The 19,909-nt window shown below is 41.7% G+C and overlaps 1 protein-coding gene across 1 annotated transcript in view; it reads right to left on the bottom strand.

The window, feature by feature from the left end:
- Positions 1-19,909, bottom strand: part of rapgef5a (Rap guanine nucleotide exchange factor (GEF) 5a) — a 48,782-nt gene that overhangs the window by 12,023 nt on the left and 16,850 nt on the right. The window contains exons 6-11 of the mRNA XM_085447112.1: positions 14,720-14,801; positions 14,535-14,583; positions 14,331-14,404; positions 10,802-10,981; positions 3,760-3,905; positions 2,705-2,805 (exon numbers count right to left, since the gene is read on the bottom strand). Of these exons, the coding sequence (XP_085303238.1) occupies positions 2,705-2,805; positions 3,760-3,905; positions 10,802-10,981; positions 14,331-14,404; positions 14,535-14,583; positions 14,720-14,801 (632 nt within the window). The remainder of the gene's footprint in view (positions 1-2,704; positions 2,806-3,759; positions 3,906-10,801; positions 10,982-14,330; positions 14,405-14,534; positions 14,584-14,719; positions 14,802-19,909) is intronic.

Raw genomic sequence — 19,909 nt, 5'->3', positions numbered from 1 at the left:
TGTCTCTCCATCCTAAAGTATCCCCATCTACCCCCTCCTCCACTCCACACACCCCCATTTTTCATTTTCTCCTTCTTAGCGATTACATTTCCCCCTGCTACTTCTCTCCTCCTACATTCACCCTCTCCCAGCTCTCTGTGATGATAAATATCCATTTTCATCTTCAACATATGCCCTCTGCGTTTACCCGCTGGCACACACAAAGTCAAACACATGCGCTCAGACACACACATAACACCCTGATGAATAACTCACTGAGTTCTGACCTTGGGCATTTTATCTCTTGTGAGAGAGAAAGGGGTGGAAACAAGAAGAGAGAGAAACTGTGTGTGTGCTGAACTAATCGCACTAATCTGCTGCTGTGTTTTTGTTGCGTCTGTGTTCTCTTTGTGCGTGCACGGTGCACGGTGAGGGGTGTTTGGGGTAATCGCTGCGGAAGCGTGTTTGAGCCTGTTCAACATGCTGCACCGTTAAGCCACCTAAAACGGCATACTGATGCATTCACTCACACACACACGCATACACACACATACACATATGTGCTTATTCAGGAAACACCAACCATAATGCAAAGGTAGACATAGACACACACACAGATGGGGAGAAGATGAAGATAAATTTTGCATTCCCACTTCCTCCCAAGTGTTTTCTCATTTTCACTAAATAAATATCAGACAGAGCTCCTCCACAAAGACCATCTCAGTCCTCTCTTGCTCTCCTTCTCTCTCTCCCACATTTATCTCTCCGTCTTTCTTCGTTTGCTTCCTGCAATTCAGTGAGATGGCTCCCTGTGGACTGTTGGGAACTGGTGGTGCTGAGGGGGCTGATGCATAAAGGAGCCTTGTCTAGAATAGATGCTAACAGACAAGTGCAGGGTTTTATAAAATGAATGCCGGGACCCAGACCTCCCTCTGTGATTAAAGCATTATTATAGTGGACCTGGGATCTGTGATGGCTCTGAAATGTAATTAGAAGGAAAGAAGTCAAGACCCATTGATATTTAAGAATGCCAATTTTTCACCACGATTTTAGTGCTTTCTAAATTCAAATATGATCACACATCCTCAGCCCTGAGTCTCAGCACTGGCTCACCCCAGGGCTGTGTGCTCAGTCCACTGCTCTACTCTCTCTACACACACGACTGCACTCCTCGCCACCACAGCAACATCTTTGTGAAATTTGCAGATGACACCACAGTGGTGGGGCTCATTTCCAAGGGAGACGAGTCTACGTACAGAGACGAGGTGGAGCAGCTGACGTCATGGTGTAAGGCCAATAACCTCCTCCTCAACACTTCAAAAACCAAAGAACTCATAATAGACTTCAGAAGGAAAAAGGCAGAGATCCAACCACTATTCATAAATGGGGACTGTGTAGAAAGGGTGGCAAGCTTCCGCTTCCTGGGAGTCAATATAGAGGAGAACCTTTCCTGGAGTGTGAACACCTCCGAGCTGCTGAAAAAGGCCCAACAGAGACTGTACTTCCTGAGAATTCTCAGGAGGAATAACATCACACAGAGACTGCTGGTGTCCTTCTACAGAGCCACCATTGAGAGTGTTCTAACTTACTGCATATGCATCTGGTACACTAGCTGCACAGGGGCTCAGAGGAAAGCACTCCAAGGGATCATTAACACCGCCCAAAAGATCACTGGCTGCCCTCTCCCCACACTGGAAGTTCTACACAACGCCCACTGTTTTAAAAAGGCCCAAAACATCATAAAAGACACCTCACATCCTGGCCACTCCCTGTTCGAACTGTTGCCCTCAGGCAGACGGTACAGGGCAATCAGAGCAAGGACTAATAGACTCAAACACAGCTGTTATCCAACTGCAATAACACATCTGAATACTACAAAAAAATGTCCATCACGCCACTCTTGTGTTAATCTATGCACGGTCTGAAGCATGTGTGTGGGAATGTATGTGAATGTTTTACTGTTACATCTTATTAGTATTTTAAGTATTCTATCTATTTTATTTATTGAATTTTATTGTTTTATTTATATTTTGATATTGCTAGGGATGATGCAATGATCGGGGACCATTCTTAATTTCGCTGTTCTCATGACAATGACAATAAAGTTTCTGATTCTGATTCTGATTCTGATTCTGATAAAAGATTAACTAATTACATCAAGGATTGCTAATATTTCCTGAGTAAAAGATTACTGCACTATAAAACAATCCATAATGTAATAAGCTAGACTTAAGGTTTGTGTAAATGTGACATGACAGTTAACACTGAAATCGTTTGCGGCACAACTGCCTAAAGCACCCCGTGGCAATCATTTCACAAACCCATTAGAGCATTTAACCTCCTGAATGCTCCTCATATTTGTGACCACTGACATGGCTGAATGAATGCACATACACGCACACCTGGATATGGTTTGAGGGCTGACTCATGCAGCCACACACAGGCTCAAACACAGCAGGGAAATGCTCATACCTCACAGGTCTGACCCAACTTCGGGGAAATTAAAAGAGACAGAGAGATCGGGGCTGGGTTGTGTTGTAACTTGCGCAGCTGGGAAACAAAGTCCTTGGCAAGAGGTGTGGGGCCTCATTTAACACAAGATACTAAGACTTACAATTAAACTCTACACATTTATGCCATGATGTAGATGGTTCTTCACAAAGACATGCCTCTGACTACAGCTTCAAGGACAATCAAATGTGTGTTTACATGTCTCCAAACTCACCGCTCTCCTTGTTCTCTGGTGCCCCTCTTTGGTCATCCAATCGTAGGTCACTTAGCAGATGCTCCAAAATCTTAAGCGGCGTACCGGACACCACCACATACCTGTAAGATGAAGAGTTGCAGTAATCTTCCTCAATATAGCAAGAGGACCAAGTACCACTTGTGTTCCTCCACCCTGCCACCCTGCCTTCGTCCATATACTCCTCCGCGTCGTCGTCATCAATGTAGCGAAAATGGGGAACATTAAATGCAAACATCTCTGACTTGCTTCCATCACCATCATGACTGCTATCCTCCTCTTCATCGTCATCGTCTTCATCACTATCTTCATCTAAATCCTCCTCTGCCTCTGCAAGCGTGACTAGCTCAGAGGTCATCTTCATATCTAAACTGTTCCCAGTTCAGCCCTGTAAGGGTCGCTCATTCTGGATGCAAACTGCTCTGCTGTCTGCTCCTGTCAGCCGAGAGCTCCAGAGATTGAAACCCTCTCTCTGACAGCTCCTACAGTAACTCTGACAGAGAACCAACGTCTACGGAAAACACTGAAAACTGCTTACACACACATACACATACACCCACTTAACCTGCCTGTCACTGACACTCCCTGCATTGTGCCTTAGGTCAAAGACTGTGGTATGCTGTGCTATGTGTATTCAATTCAAAGAAATCAACTTCGAAGAACTGCACTTGGAAAGGAACACAGATGTGTAATTATACGTACAGCATAAGATCCTAAAACACACTGATATATGGAAGGAAGTAAACCAGTCTTATGTGATCTATTTTCCTCTTCCAGCTGAAAACAAAAAGCCATTCTCTCCTTCCTGCACTCTGCCAGAAGCCAAAGCATACATTATCCTAGACAAACACATACACGCCCACACAATTTTGACAGCCCTACTGATATTCTGCTTGCATATGCAAAAGTGTGTGTCTGCAACTTGATATCCCAAAGAAAAAAAACTAAAAACCCAAAAGAGACAGGAGGACTATGATTATGTTTTCATTGCCATTGTTAGTGTGGAGGGCCCTCATTATGCAGGAGGAGGGACCAACCTCTTGTCGCAATCCTCCTCTCTGGACCCGCCCCCGGACGATGTTGGTGAGGGCCTGTCCGATGGCGATGTCACTGATGATGTCACTCTCCGCAACACCAATACGTCCCGACCTCTCTCCTTTAGACAAACCCTTCCTACCGCCTCCTAAAAGAGAAAATGTGAGAAAAATATAACATAGTCAGGCAAGGACAAAACCGCTGGAAGGCGATTAAAGGAGTAGACGCAAGATTTCAAACAGTACAGAACAATACGACGCATCCCATGTGACTTTCTTACGTACTCTGTAGTGGATTTGAACACTCTTTGTGGTTTTTGCCAACTTTGTTTATTTCCCATCTGCTTTTACCAAACATTTAAGCAAATCAACTGCCTCCTTTAGCTTATAACTGTGGTCTCTACGTGGTGTTCAATAAATAATATAAAATTAAAGCGAAGGATGCATTTAAAACAGTAATTATATAAAATATGGTTTGTGTGATTCTATTAAAGAAAGTAGCTAGCATGCAATTCTAGTTTTTGTAAACCTCTCAGATATTGCCCTTATTATGTGTTTTTCCAACACATAAGCAAACTCACACCTCAGTTTTAATCCACACTTTTAGACACTGCCTGTGTTGGCAGCTTCAAAGGGAAGGATTGCATTTCCTCTGCCTTTGGAAAGATTTCAAGAATTATATTACAATGAGGACATCTATGAATGTCAGCTTTAAATGATCTCCGGCTCCATAAATGTGCAGCAACTTGATCCATGACTCTGATACACGCACACAAACACACAGACACACGCTCCTGCTATGATGGTGCAGTGTAACAGTAACAGAGCTCCAGGTGAACGAAGGAGCACAATAAGAAAGAGCCGGAGGAGAAGAGAGAAAAGCAGAGGAGAGAGAGAGAGATCAAAGGAGCAGGAGAGCAGAGATGGATAAAGAAGCGACGTCTCTCCTCCAGATGCTCGCTGCAGTCTCTGTCCCAGCCAGAAGGACTGAGCAGCAGTCACAACTGACACAGAGAGTCAGTGCAAGGCTGTTTTTTCTCTTTAGCTGGCCATAAAATTAACAATTTAGATGTAACATTTCCACTGACTGATAAAAAGAAACCAAACCTCTGAAAACAACACTAACTAGATCTTAAAAAAATGTGCTACGCTTCATAAAAGTGTGAACAACGCACTAGATAGTAACTGCTTTTGCAACGATCTGTGTCTAAAGTGAAAATACAGGGAGTGCAGAATTATTAGGCAAATGAGTATTTTGTCCACATCATCCTCTTCATGCATGTTGTCTTACTCCAAGCTGTATAGGCTCGAAAGCCTACTACCAATTAAGCATATTAGGTGATGTGCATCTCTGTAATGAGAAGGGGTGTGGTCTAATGACATCAACACCCTATATCAGGTGTGCATAATTATTAGGCAACGTCCTTTCCTTTGGCAAAATGGGTCAAAAGAAGGACTTGACAGGCTCAGAAAAGTCAAAAATAGTGAGATATCTTGCAGAGGGATGCAGCAGTCTCAAAATTGCAAAGCTTCTGAAGCGTGATCATCGAACAATCAAGCGTTTCATTCAAAATAGTCAACAGGGTCACAAGAAGCATGTGGAAAAACTAAGGCGCAAAATAACTGCCCATGAACTGAGAAAAGTCAAGCGTGCAGCTGCCAAGATGCCACTTGCCACCAGTTTGGCCATATTTCAGAGCTGCAACATCACTGGAGTGCCCAAAAGCACAAGGTGTGCAATACTCAGAGACATGGCCAAGGTAAGAAAGGCTGAAAGACGACCACCACTGAACAAGACACGCAAGCTGAAACGTCAAGACTGGGCCAAGAAATATCTCACGACTGATTTTTCTAAGGTTTTATGGACTGATGAAATGAGAGTGAGTCTTGATGGGCCAGATGGATGGGCCCGTGGCTGGATTGGTAAAGGGCAGAGAGCTCCAGTCCGACTCAGACGCCAGCAAGGTGGAGGTGGAGTACTGGTTTGGGCTGGTATCATCAAAGATGAGCTTGTGGGGCCTTTTATGGTTGAGGATGGAGTCAAGCTCAACTCCCAGTCCTACTGCCAGTTTCTGGAAGACACCTTCTTCAAGCAGTGGTACAGGAAGAAGTCTGCATCCTTCAAGAAAAACATGATTTTCATGCAGGACAATGCTCCATCACACGCGTCCAAGTACTCCACAGCGTGGCTGGCAAGAAAGGGTATAAAAGAAGAAAAACTAATGACATGGCCTCCTTGTTCACCTGATCTGAACCCCATTGAGAACCTGTGGTCCATCATCAAATGTGAGATTTACAAGGAGGGAAAACAGTACACCTCTCTGAACAGTGTCTGGGAGGCTGTGGTTGCTGCTGCACGCAATGTTGATGGTGAACAGATCAAAACACTGACAGAATCCATGGATGGCAGGCTTTTGAGTGTCCTTGCAAAGAAAGGTGGCTATATTGGTCGCTGATTTGTTTTTGTTTTGTTTTTGAATGTCAGAAATATATATTTGTGAATGTGGAGATGTTATATTGGTGTCACTGGTAAAAATAAATAATTGAAATGGGTATATATTTGTTTTTTGTTGAGTTTTTTTTTGAATCACAAACATACCTGTATAACATTTAGAAAAAAAACTGAGACAAGTTTGCAGAGAGCAGAGAGCAACACACACACACACACAAACACACACACATCTCTGGTATTGTACGATGAAAGGATCAGTCTGATCCCAAGAGACAGCAGGTGGGATCTGACTTGTGTCAGACAAAACAATATGCCCAAAGTGGTGTGTGTGTGCAGACATGTTTCAGTGATTCATATTCTATGGGAGTGTGACACAGATGTGCAGCAGCAGCCATCACATCCAGTGTGCTGTAGCGTGTCTAATTCCTTTTCTAAAGGAATGATAATTGCTGGTTGATGGTACCTTTACACCCCCTCCAACTTGTTAGAATAGTAGACTATCAGGCTGATCACCTGAACAGTTATTCAACCATCACACTTCCATGTTTAGAGCTCGTACTGTGATAAGCCAACAAGAAAATAAATATGTCATTGCACTGGGGTTTGTTTGTTTTTTGCTTAGTTCTTCTACTTTATATAACATTAAGTGTTACCTTAAGACCTTCCAAAACACAGCAAAGTAATAACTTTGATATAATTATTCTATACAGAAGAAACCTGAGCACCACCCCCTAACTCTTGTCAGGCCCAAAACATTCATACCAAAATAGCAAGGAATGCAACTGTGAAATCCCCTAGGGCTAAACTTTATCTAAATTTCGAGATAAACACAAACACTAAACTAAGCTGAATTCACAGACCTGAAAAGCAGACAAAAACACCATCCACCTGTAGAGAACAGGGACTTTCATAAAAGGACATAGTCCTAATTACATGATGTTTAATTTCCTCTATAACATGCTAAAAATAATCATACGGAAGGGTTAACAACACAGAAATGCAAACAGGATATTAGCAAAGCAGTGACAGCTCATCTGACAAACCATTATTAATCACATTATGGCCTGGCACAGACACCGCGCCCAGCGACCCTGATCTGGTGCCGAGATAACAAGTTTGGTGGCCTAAGGGTCTAAAGGGGACACGGCACTGAACAGAGACTGGGATCGGCTTTATCACGAGTCTCCCTTCTCTATCTCTGTTGACGCTTCCTGTCACTCTACACCATCAGATATATAATAAAGTGCTCTAGAAATACACTTAAAAAAACACACCCATTATGTAACCAATTACAACTACTGTAAAAACAAAGGAGAAGAAAATGTTCTGCCTTCCTGATTCAGTAGCAAGCTGTTGATCTTTCCGACAACACTTACATTCTTTACACAGATGCCAAGAAAAACAACTCTGAGCCAAGAATGGAGGAAGGCAGTGAGACAACACAAACATACGCAAGATCAAAAATCTTTCAGAAAATGCAGCAAAGTAAAACTTGCAGCAGTAACACTATGACAATTAGTAACATGCACGCAACATCTCACATACGCTTCTACGTCGTAAGTGCAAACAGCAAAATGAGAGAAAAAGCGTTTAATGTAGCCATGGAAAAGATGCAGAGGCATGAAAAAGTAAAACTATCCAAAAGGGCACTTGTGGAGAGGAGGGGTCAGAAAGTTATGCAATAGAAAAAGACAGTGAGAACAAAAAAGAAATGATAGATGAAAGGCAAGAGCCTGGGAAGTAAAGTGAGGGAGACAGAGGAGTGTGGGAGAAAGCAGCATTTACAAAAGACAAAAAACAGAAACATTTTACTCAAGCTGCCATGCGTTTTAGCAAAACATCTGATATGAAAGGAAAAACAGGGGATTTCAGGCAGTTACACATCAATGACAAAGAGAGAGCTTTCCAAATAAATAATGGATGTGTTTCAATGCCTCCTTACTTTACTGTCTCCCAATAACACCAACATATCAACCTCTAATGTATAGACTAAAAAAACTGTAGGTAAAAACTGTGGGTATGACATTTCTGAAATGTCTCAAAGGCATAAAAAAAAGAGCTTCTGACATTTCTTTAGACAGTCACTTGTTCTCTGCTAACAGGTGTATCGGTCCGTTTCTTCCTGTTCTCGTTGCTCCTTCCTCAAGCTCTCCTGCGTTCACCCAATTTTTCCTGTCCCCCCGCTCCCTCGCCCCCTGTCTGTCTCCAAATTGTGCAGACTTCATGCTCGAAAGGTTTGAGAAGTCGAAACAGAAAAAAGAAAGCTCAGAAACCTGGGGACACGCTGCACTCGTCACAGGGTCAAAGAGTTCAATTTGAGTGTGAAAAACGAAGGATATATTTATTATATATATATTCAGCTTTGTACAGGATTTGAAAGTCTCTTTTACCCTCACTGTTTCTATCAGTTAGTCACACACAGACACACAGCATGACGTAACATTGTCAGGAAAGGTGGATGCCCATGCAAAGCCTAAAGGAAGCACTCTCTGTTCCTTTCCTGTTCCTGCTAATGTATGTGTGTGTGTCAACACTGACCAAGCCATATCTTTGTTATGATAGCTCTGTGCCTGATTCCTGGAAATAATGGATAAGAGTATAACACACAATGCTTTTAAGTCAGCAGCACACAGATAGTATGTGCAACCACACATAGTGGGACACACATAAAGCATTAATCCCAAAACCTGCCCAGTGTGTAGTGCATGGTGTAACACTGAAGAACCCTTTGTGTAGGTGGACCTCTCGAAACTTCTAATGCTGATTAAATGTGGAAGAGTAACAAAAATGCAAGTCAGAAATGACTATTGAGAAATGGAAAAACCCAAAGCAATGCAATGACACATGAGTTAAATCACTATGGAAACAGCCCACACTGGTTTGTCAGAGCTTATCTGTCCCAAAAAAAAAAGAAAATCACCATGACAACCCAGTAAAAGGAGAATGGTTTCTGTTGTGTATCGAGCTGGTCGTCTAGCTTTGGTTTCTGCTAAATTCTGCAGCCTGAGCTGAACGATGAGCTGAAACAATAACACCTACGAATAAAAGGTCAACTGAGTTTAATCAGGGCTGCAAAGCATCTTTGTTTCAAAAGATGTTTTTAATAATTTATGATGTTGTTTGGCTCAAAACTGACACACGTATTGGTCACATGCAGTTTAAACTGCTTACACTGTAGTGCTATACAGCAACACCTGGGGATGTCACACCACACTTTTATGCTATAATATTAAAGGCATGGATAAATCAAATAAGAAATGTGGCCAGTAATGCACCTTACACTACTTGTGTTCTGGTATATGAACAAGTGCACTTTTTCTTTTCAACAAGATTTTGTCGATAAGGCACCTTAAATGTAAATTATACTTTGTAGAGAAAAAATGCTTTCAGTGCTGATGCGTCATTTATGTAAAGAAATCTACACACAGCCAGGCTGCTTTGAATTTCTGTTTGACATCCTGGAATAACCAAACAGTGTTCTGTTTACTCTGACAAAGTAAAAAATGGGCACGACTGCAGGATCAATAAACTACATTAACTTAAAGCTATACTTGCTCAGATTTATGTTACATGAGATAAATCCTTCAAGAGTCTAAATACAGATATAATGATATTGATACCTAAATGTTTAGAGCATAATGATTAGATTGGAGTCTAGTTGATCTCTCTCTTGCATCCCTCCTCTAATATATAAGATGATAAAATACAGTATATTTTTATTGTGTACATTTTCAAGAAATGAAACTAGATTTATGCACACTTTAGAAAATCCCTAAGGCTGGGCTTCAGTCAGACTCACACAGACACACAACCACGGTGATGCAGGGTGAAATGTGACTGCATTTCCTTCGTTTCCGGCCCTCAGGTGTACTGTAGAGCAGGATCATACAGTACAACGCTTCACTAACACCCCACTCATTATCAGCCCACTCTGACTCAGCCTGCCACAGGGCAAGCAGCACATGAACATACACATGCAAGCGCCCACGAATGATTATAAGCTCTAGCCAGCAAACTGACACACACACACATCTACACGCACACACACAGTACTTGACAGCGTGTAAAAAGAGTATGAGATCACGATGCGCTAAGCCATTATTAACACCCACATTAGATGAGCTACAGAACTGGTGTATGTTTAAAGTAAAGTGATCTGAATGAACCCGAGCTCTGGGCGTCTTCAGTGATAACTTTAGTTGGCGTGTGCATGTCAGTGCAGAATCGTGCCCTCATGTACTGAGAAAAGGTCTAAACAGGCCAGGCGTGCTGGAAAATACATGCATGCATGCGTGCCTATCCCTTAGCTGGACAGAACCACCAATAATGATGGTGCTGAGGAGGATTTACTCGCATGATCCCTGGCCTGAATCCATGAGTAACTCTGACCTGAGGTGTGTGTGTCCCTGCTTAAAAATGATGACAGTAATGACAACATTAACCGCATGACGTCCATTACTCTCCACTCACATTAAGCGTGCAGCCACAACTCTGTCTGCAGATTACATGGTAAGAGTTCACAAGACAACGTCAGCAGTCCTGCCGATACTATAAGATGTACTATAATATCAAACTATAGCACTCTCTACTCACCGCCTGGTTCCTGTCGGGTAGACGGTAGTTGTGGTTCTGCAGCAGCCGACAGCCGTCTTTGGCCAGCCGCTGCACGGCCTCCAGCCCCAGCCGGCTGGTTAGCTCCTCGCGGCCGCACACGGTGCCCATCCCTCCGCCGCCGCTGCTGCTGCTGTCCCGCAAAGCACACACACCTCCCAGCTGCAACACAGGAGGCATGAAGACATATCTCAGCCCGCAGTCCCAAGACATTGTAGAAACACTCAGAGTATGTTTGAGGAATGGAGGTCAACAAAGTTTGGTCATAATCCAGAAACACACAAGGAGAAGTTTTCTGTTGCCCCTATATATCCATGTGAGTAGGATAAGAAAATGTGGTAATCCTAGCTCTCTCTATCTAATCTTGTTCTCCCTGTTATTATTACTTGTCTCTTTATTCTTTTCTATCTATTACAGTCACTAATTCCTTTTTATCTACTGAACTTCTCTTTGTCTCAGTCTGACTGCTCTGTGTCAGAGGATCTGGTGGAGAAGGAATGAGAGTGTGTGATTAGTAGTATAAGTGGGCGGGAGTGGGTGTCTGTGTGAGAATAGTGTGCTAGGGTGCAAGTGTGGTGTCTGTCTCCTCCCCTCTATAGTCAGTACAGAAATCTGCTACTGTCCTGGTAGTCTAGCTGAGGCAGATGAAATAAGAAAGTGGATAAAAAGGAATGTATAACATCGTGACCTTAAAAAAGGAAAATGAAACAGGAACATATTTCCCTGAAATAGCTCAAGGATTCTGGAGAAACCAGTGCTTTTGTCCCTAGATATACCTGACAATAGAAAACATTACTGTGTGCTAGTATGATGGTTATCACCGGTGGCTGGTAGCCTGGTCTGTTTATTTTCCTTGGAAGAGAGATAGAAAGGGGACGGGGAGGGGGGGGGGGTCATTTGGCTGGGGGTGGGTGGGTATCCTTTCCTGTGGGCTCAACTATCCCACGGTGCCATGTTCCAATAGAGGGTAACACACACCCCTGCAGAACATCGCTCATTTTTGTTTACTAGGAAAACACCCCCCCTTCCCCCAATGGCACCACTTATCTGGCAGAATAGCCACGTACACATAGACATTATATCACAACCCCTGTGCCATGTCCCTTACTACTTCCTGCAAACCTGCTTTCAGCTTCCTGTCAACGACACACCAAGATAAAACGCTGACAAATGTGTGTACTTGAATTGTCCGCCTGTTTCTTTGATTTGCTTTAATTTTTCTATGATCTTCAAGTGTTTAATTAGAAAGCATTATATTTTAGAGCCTTTTGAGTTTAACAAAATATCTGCATAGGTTAAAAAAAAAACTGTACGACAAAGGAAATGAAAGTTGAAATTCACATTGTTATCCTATACGTTTTGCAGTTGTACTTGTTTATTAACATGCAACACCTATGTTACCACTACAGTCTGCAGCAGCTCCTAAACAGCTCCTGCAGGATCAATGTAATGTCTGGATCAGATTCACTATTCGCTGTATCCACCTGGGTTGCATAGCAGTTTCCACAGCATTCACGACTGTACCAACATAGTGAGGAGTCCTACATCATTTACTTGTAAATGTACATTAGTGCCTATATTCATTTGCAAATGACTCTAATTCGTTTAAATTATGCACTTCATTTGTTGCTGGTAATTAAAGCAAAACTAGTTTAATGCGTTTGTAGTCAGTGAGAGGCAGAATGAGGAATGAGAGTGGAGAAGACGATTCCTCGTTAAGAACAGCTCTACTTCGAAGCGGCTGGATTCACAATGTGTTTGGGCTCATTTGGATATTTTCTCTTTTTCCTCGGCCAACAAAACAAATATGAAAATTTGAGCTTGTCTCATAAATAGCTTACTATGTTAGCCAGAACTCACTTCCAAGCTGCCAAAATCCAGATAACACGACATATTCAAACAAAATAACACTGTGCAGTTAGACTTTGTGGATTGATATTTAAAAGGAGGGATCAAGAGAGTAAAAGGAACGTGTCACTGTCAATTAGCTTTTCAGTATATGTGAAATATAAAAATCCACAGAGGAGCAACAACTGAGCAACAGCACAACACAAACACATACCAACAACATCCAGTGAACTGAACAGGTTATAATAGAATTGCTGCAGTCAGAAGCAAAATATAAATATGTTTAAACATATATGTTTTACTCTCTAAAGAATACTTTATCTGCTTTAGACCTCCACATTTTTTTCAAATTGATCATCATTTACACTGAAAATAATAGAGACATCTAACACATCACAAGGCATCACAACAAGCTGAAGTGTGATGAGCCAAAAACCAAAGAGTGGAAGTAAAATGTAAAGTGATCCGTTGGCTCTGTGTATGAAATGGTTTATGTACATCTAGGAGGGATGGCTCAATGCACAGTGCCTTTTTCCTATGATGAACTATTTCTGTCTTGACTGCAGTAGTCTCCTCCAGGAGGTCTCAATATGCATGGGGCTTGAGTGGTCACTAAATGATTATCTGACTACCAATATTACAAGCCTAATATGCTATGGCCTTTGCAGTCACCCCAGATCATCCCACCTAGGAGAGGCTTAGGACCAAGGTGTCAGGCTAATGTACTTTTAGCATTTGAGAGACACAAATTTCATTATTAGAGGGTGAACAGCTTACGATGCACTTTCACACGTTGTGACCACACAAACTAGTTGTATCAAACTGTACTGTCCACAAACTACACTTGCATGCTCCAGGCAGACTTGACAACAACTACTTCTTTGTGATCCATGTGCATGTCTTCAAGCACGTATAATCCTAGCCTTAGACAGTGCTCTAAACCACCATCATCAAAATACCAACTAGGGAATAACCTTCAGAAGAATGGTGTTTCACCGATGCTAAAAAGCACTGAAGCTATTCTAGTGTTGAATGATGACCCAGCACCTCACTACGACGCTATATGGATTTTCCTTTAATCTGTCACCCATCCGTACACATTACTATATGTGTGCAATTGTGTTTAAAAGCTGTTCTTCCTCCTGTTTTCTTGCTCTTTCCTCATTTCTCCGGTGTATCCACCGAATTAATAATTCATAGAGAGAAAGTTCTGGCTCTACATAGTTGGGACCAAACAGATCTCCCTCTGCACTTTGCTCTGACCCTGTTTTCTACATTCAACCCCATGTGTACCCCCTACATAAATTCAACCTGCAACCTTTAAGAGACAAAGATAGATTAAGCAAAACAATTATCATTTTTATCTCTTCATTTGGAGGGGATCTACAAAGTCTGTCTGTGGATCAGACTTTGTATTGCTGCATCAAGGAGCTACTAGAATGTGTTTATTGTGCCCTATTTAGACACTGAAATAGCTTCTTAACAGTAATGCAACAAGAACACAAACTGATTCGGCTGTAGGCCTACTTCAGGCAAGTGCAAACTGTCGAAGCAGCAGATTTCTTTTGTAAATGAAATTAACTTTGAAAAATTAATTGAAGGACAAGACTATGGTTAAAAGAAAAAAAGGGGGGTTAGAGACGGTTTTTACTGCGTGTGTTACCGGACTGCTCTCCTCGCTGGGCGTTCGAGGCTCCTGGTGGCTCGTCTCTGCTGTCTCAGAGTCCTGCTCTGACACTGTAACCAATCAAACAGCAGCACATTAACACGTTTCTTCTTACAACATGACATTGTCCTTTTCATTCTGTCTTCTCACTGTGGAAACATTGAAAACACACACACATACGCATCAACTAAATGTACTTACAAGCTTTACGTGTCTTTCGCGCAAGAGCAGCCGCCAACTCACTTTGCACCTATAAGAAAGAAGACTGAAGATGTTAGACCACAAAAACATACACAAACACATCTGGTGAACTATAACACACTCCAGTTTTCATCTAATGTTTATCTCATTAGATGATGATGCTGTATTGACCCTGCCACACTGACCGTAGAAGTGAGTCTCTCAAGAGCTTTCATCTGAAGAATCTCACTGCAGATGTCCCTGTTACCTTCAGAGTCTTCCTCTGACCTTGGAGAGAGAGAAACACCTTTACTGGTAACTAACTGGTTCGTAAAATTTAAATAAAAAACCCCACAATGACAAAAGTTTCTTTTTAAAGTCCTCACTACACTGCCCCCTGGTTTAATAAGAAAGAACTACAGCCAGATCCAAATTGGTTCTATTCGTCTGAATAGCAGCGATGTTGGTACATCATCACTTTCCTATTTAATAAATTAAATAAGCTGACTTTTTTTGTGGTGGAACCTTATTATAATTTTACAGTGACTTCATTAAGGTGGCACAACAAGTTCTCAAACAACAACCGATGAGAAATCTCATTGTAAAATATCGTGAAAGTGCACAAGACTTTTTCGTGACTTTGTTTTACCTGTATTCAAAGTTGCCAATTACAATTAAATAGAAGTTTTGACATAATTGTTCTATAAAGCTGATTATGAATGCTAAACATTTTTAATGAAAATTAAATGAAAACATGACTGCTAAGGTGAATTCACGGGGAAAATCGTATTCCCTAAAGTTGTACCGACCCATCTGAGTTATCATCCTGTGTTTATAGTTCCTCAGGGCCTGCATGGTTTTGTATTAGGAACTTCTCATTGGCCCTTTCTCTTTTTCATGTGGTTTATGCAAAACAGCTCGGAGACACACCCTTCTGTTGAAGTTAAAGTGGCCTAGTTTGTGTGTGTGTAGGTACTGGCAGTGAGTACATCGGCTCACAATTTATATAGATGTGCAGCTCTTGTTGAGTTTTTTCTAAAAGTGCTCTGTGAATATATTTAGGTTTAACTTCATTTGTGTGTGTGTGTGTGTGTGTTTTGGGTAAACAGGCGGTTGTTTGGGGGTAAACTCTGCAGTATAACTCAGTAATAATACAAGATTGCACTGAGTTTGCCTTCAGTGGCGACACACTGCACCCGAGGGCCTCTCATCTAATATGTTCTCTTACAAAACCACTGTTTGAATTGGTCTCCCACATACTGCCTCACCCCCACATGACACACACATATATTCTCCCTGCCTCCAGCACACAAACACACACTCACGCACGTACACACACATGCCCCAATTTGCATACAATTTGGATTTTATCAACAGGTGCCGTAGGCACTTGTAATAGTTGTAGAGGAAAGAAGATGAAGCCCTGTGTGACTTTGTGTGTGTGCATTTGTGCTTGTGTGTGTGTCTACACTGTAATCTGATAAGAGAACGGTGGATGCAGAAGCAGGAGAGATGGTGATAACGCATAGCCTTCAGCCTGACACTTCAGCTTTGGCATAGACAGAGAGAGACAGAGGCAGGCAAGACATCAGATGCCCGGAAGGAGAGAAAACCTTTCCTTATAGCTTAATTGGTCAGAATTACTGGTTTCTGTTAACAAACTCAGTGGAACAATAGGAGCAAATTATTCATTTTTGTTTGTTTCATACTTTACATTTTTATTACCCATAAAATCTAGAAGCCCATTACAAAACAAAGTCTATTCTGAGCCATGATAAATGCTAAATTTATTCCAAACAGTGTCCTTAATTTTGTTTGCTGTTGTTCATTTGGTAATTTGGTGACTCACCATGAGCCTGAATGCACCAGAGCTGAAAAAGAGGTGCAGTAGGAGGTGTGTCACCGGTCATTAAACAACACAAAGCAGAAATTGATACGAGATTATGATGATGGGTCACCTCCTTGTTCAAATTGTATCAGAGTGCACGGCACAAAGAGCAATCTTTGACACAGAGATCTTCGGTCAGAATAATACAACTACATAACGTAGACACTGCGCACACGCATGTAGCCATGATCTGAATTTTTCTAGTCTAACAACAAAATAAAGGCTTTTCAACGGACTGCGACAGACTGAGTGTGAATCATAAGGAGGACGTGTTCTATGGAATAACCTCCTCTCTAGCTAAAACCCTTCGCTATTCTGCTAGACTGGCTTTTTTGGCTTTACTCGCCTCCCTTTTAAAATAGAGAGGGCTATAGATCGTCTAGTGTAGTACCAGAGGACTATGCAAAGCAAGCAAGTACGTTTTCCCCTCTCAGGCGAACGGTGGCATATTTTAGCTCCTGGCAAGTCTGCCTCTCCTGCACAGTGCAGAGAACAGCGTTTTTCCACAGACAGGGAAACCAGCAAAATAATTGTTATTGACAACCACCTCATACATCACACAGTAAAGGGTGTATATGGACTATGGGTTACAGTATATGAAATACACAGTGTCATGCAGGATAAGAAAGGGATCCAGTGTCTAATAAATTGTTATTTTTGAAACATTTCCTCCTTTTGTCACTTTTAGTGTTGCTTGTGATCTCAACTTATTAACTTTTTAAGCAGTTGACACAATATTGTGTAAATTGTTAAACTACTGTAGTGTAGATTGAGTTGTACTGCACTCCATAATATTCAAAATGTAATGTTTAGTTTAAATCCTTAAATGTAAATGTAGCAGAGCTTATTATACTGAGTTATGTCACACTGGGAAGATGCTCATATGCATGTCGCTGTGTCATGGGATTTGGCAGCTGTATGCAGTTGATATTCAGTGCATGAGATATATTGATGTTCACATCTAGAGTACCCAAGACATTTCTATATAAGCAAGATTTACTCTTTATGTAATGGGAGGTAAAGCGTTTGGAAAAAGAATGATGCCAATCTCAATTTTTTTTAATTGCTGTTGTCAAAAAAAGCTCATTAAATGAAAACGTCACTGACTTAATCAAAGAAAGATTCTTGTATGACAATATTGGATTCGCTCATGTCGCAAGTTTAAACTTGCAATCTGCCTGAAACCATGACATTCCTGTCAATTTATAACAGCGAAAACTAACAATGAACTGACAAATCTCAGTGATGAAAATGTGCCTGAGAGCGTGTCATGTTGCTGAGACGCAGAGGTCCTTGGAGACAGAGTGACAGTGCTGGCGTTAACTGAATGATATTGAATGAAAGTAGTAAACCTCTTCTACACATGATGCACCAGAGCAAGCCCATTTAATTAGAGACGTGTCCTTCTTTTGCTTTACTGAAGCAGCAATCACTCAATGGTCAGCTCAGGCTGTGCAACCAGTATCGTTTTAATTGTTCTCTTGTTAGATTAAACGGTAAAACACATGACGCAACGGTTCATGGGAGACAGTCACACCAGACTGCAATTTAAATTTTGCTGCAGCATCTTTTTTTAAATATGCATTATGTAATGTTAGGTGATGTTTTATTACAGTTACAAAGAGAATCAATATCAACTGAGTCATATATTTAACAATTCATCAGCTCACTTTGAAGCAACTAGTAGAGTAACGTCAGCTATTTTCGGCTACAAATATTCTCTAAGAGGGCCAGAGGATGTAAGAAAGAGAGAAAGACAGAGAGAAATAGCCTGCAGAGAAATGACGCGACAGGCAAAGACAGACACAAAGCAACAGAGTCAAAGTAGCAGTGCGAGAATCCTGAATGGAAAATCTCATTTTTATCTGGTCTATAAAAACTAAATTGCTTCATTTTATTCAGATGCAGTTTCCAAAAGAAAATCTACAATCTATTTGAGCCAATATGGCACTACATCCATATTGATTCTTAGGACAGACATATTTACAGTCTTTTAAATATAAATGAGTGATTCAGCATGTTAAATATGCAATAAATTTCTTTTTCTTTCTCAAATCAAATTTATAAACTCTTCCAGCACCTGGTAGGAGTCTGAGTGCACATGTCGTGCATTATTATGTATAGAAAATAACCATACCTACAATGCAATACATGATAGTCACATTCAAATATGACATTCAATTCCCCCCGACTGTCTTTTTGTCTCTCTAATGTCTCTAAATGCACCTTTTGATGTTGTTACTCAGAATTTCCTAGGCACGTTCCCTTGTTCCTTCGCACAAACACACACTGGTCCCTGCTTTTGTCTGACTGACACATCGAGTTCGGTAGCAGCCTCGACAGGAACCCCACACACGGAGCAACAAAGCAGGGAACTCTGGATGACACCGCTCTGCATGTTTGTTTCTGTATGCGTAAGCATGCATCAGAGCTCATCTCGCATATTTGAGCGATCGCATCATGCATCAGCTTGTGTGCAAAGGCGAAGGCTGATTTTTTTCTAGGGCTGCGGAGGTGTGTGCGCCAGCAACTGGATGAGTCTCTCACATAAGCAGATTGGGGATTTGAAACAGTGAATAGAGATTAAGTTCCTTGTTGGGATTTGAGGAAAATCTTGGACAGCGTGTGTATTTGAGTTGCAAGGTCAGATATGTACTTGCAAGGATTGCAACATTTCCGCCAAGTCAAACACAGTCACATGTCTCTTTGCACAGTACATCAAATAGACAAATGGCCTCAATCTCTAATATAAACCGGAAACCTGTCGCTTCAGCTTCGATATTTTATTAGTGCAACAAGCTTCCACTTCAGGTCAGTGGAGCTGTGGTATCTGTCACTAAGATTCTAGCAACAGATCCTTTAAGTCCTGTAAGTTGTGAGGTGGGGGTCCCCATGGATCGGACACGTGCCATATGGTTACCGAGCAGAACATTGCCCGAAGCTTCACACTGCCTCCGTGTGCATCCTGTTGCCAGGACGCACACGTACCCGGCCATCCACATGATTCATCAAACCAGGCCACTTTCTTTCGTTGCCTGGTTCTGATGTTCACACGCCCATTGTTGGCATTTTCAAACTGAGGACAGGATCAGGACAGGCATCCACCTTTCCATCAGAACTAACACTAAATCTGTTTGCAATTTGACCTACAGTAATGCGTCTGTTGAATTGGACCACACAACTCAGTCTTCGCTCCCCACATGCATCTGTGACCCTTGGCCAGCCATGGCCATATTGCTGGTTTACCGCTGTTCGTTCCTTGGACCACTGCAGAATCGTCACGACAATTTTGGACCTCATCAAACTCACTCAATTCCTTACGCTTTCCCATTTTTTCTGCTTTTCTAGGAGATCAACATTGAGGACAAAATGTTCCCTTGTTTCCCAATATAGTCCACCCACTAACATGTATCATAATGAATGTTATTCCTGAGCAGTGTATTTATTCATGAATTTTTGTATCTTTTATTCAAAATTTTATCTGCAAGAAAATATTTGAGGCCAATAC

This window comes from Copadichromis virginalis, linkage group LG22, assembly GCF_057382275.1.
Source record: "Copadichromis virginalis isolate Kocher_CV1m ecotype Utaka linkage group LG22, C_Virginalis_male_GT1.1, whole genome shotgun sequence".
Lineage (NCBI taxonomy): Eukaryota > Metazoa > Chordata > Actinopteri > Cichliformes > Cichlidae > Copadichromis > Copadichromis virginalis.
Note: the sequence above shows the minus strand (reverse complement) of the source record. Positions and strands in the feature narration are given on the sequence as shown.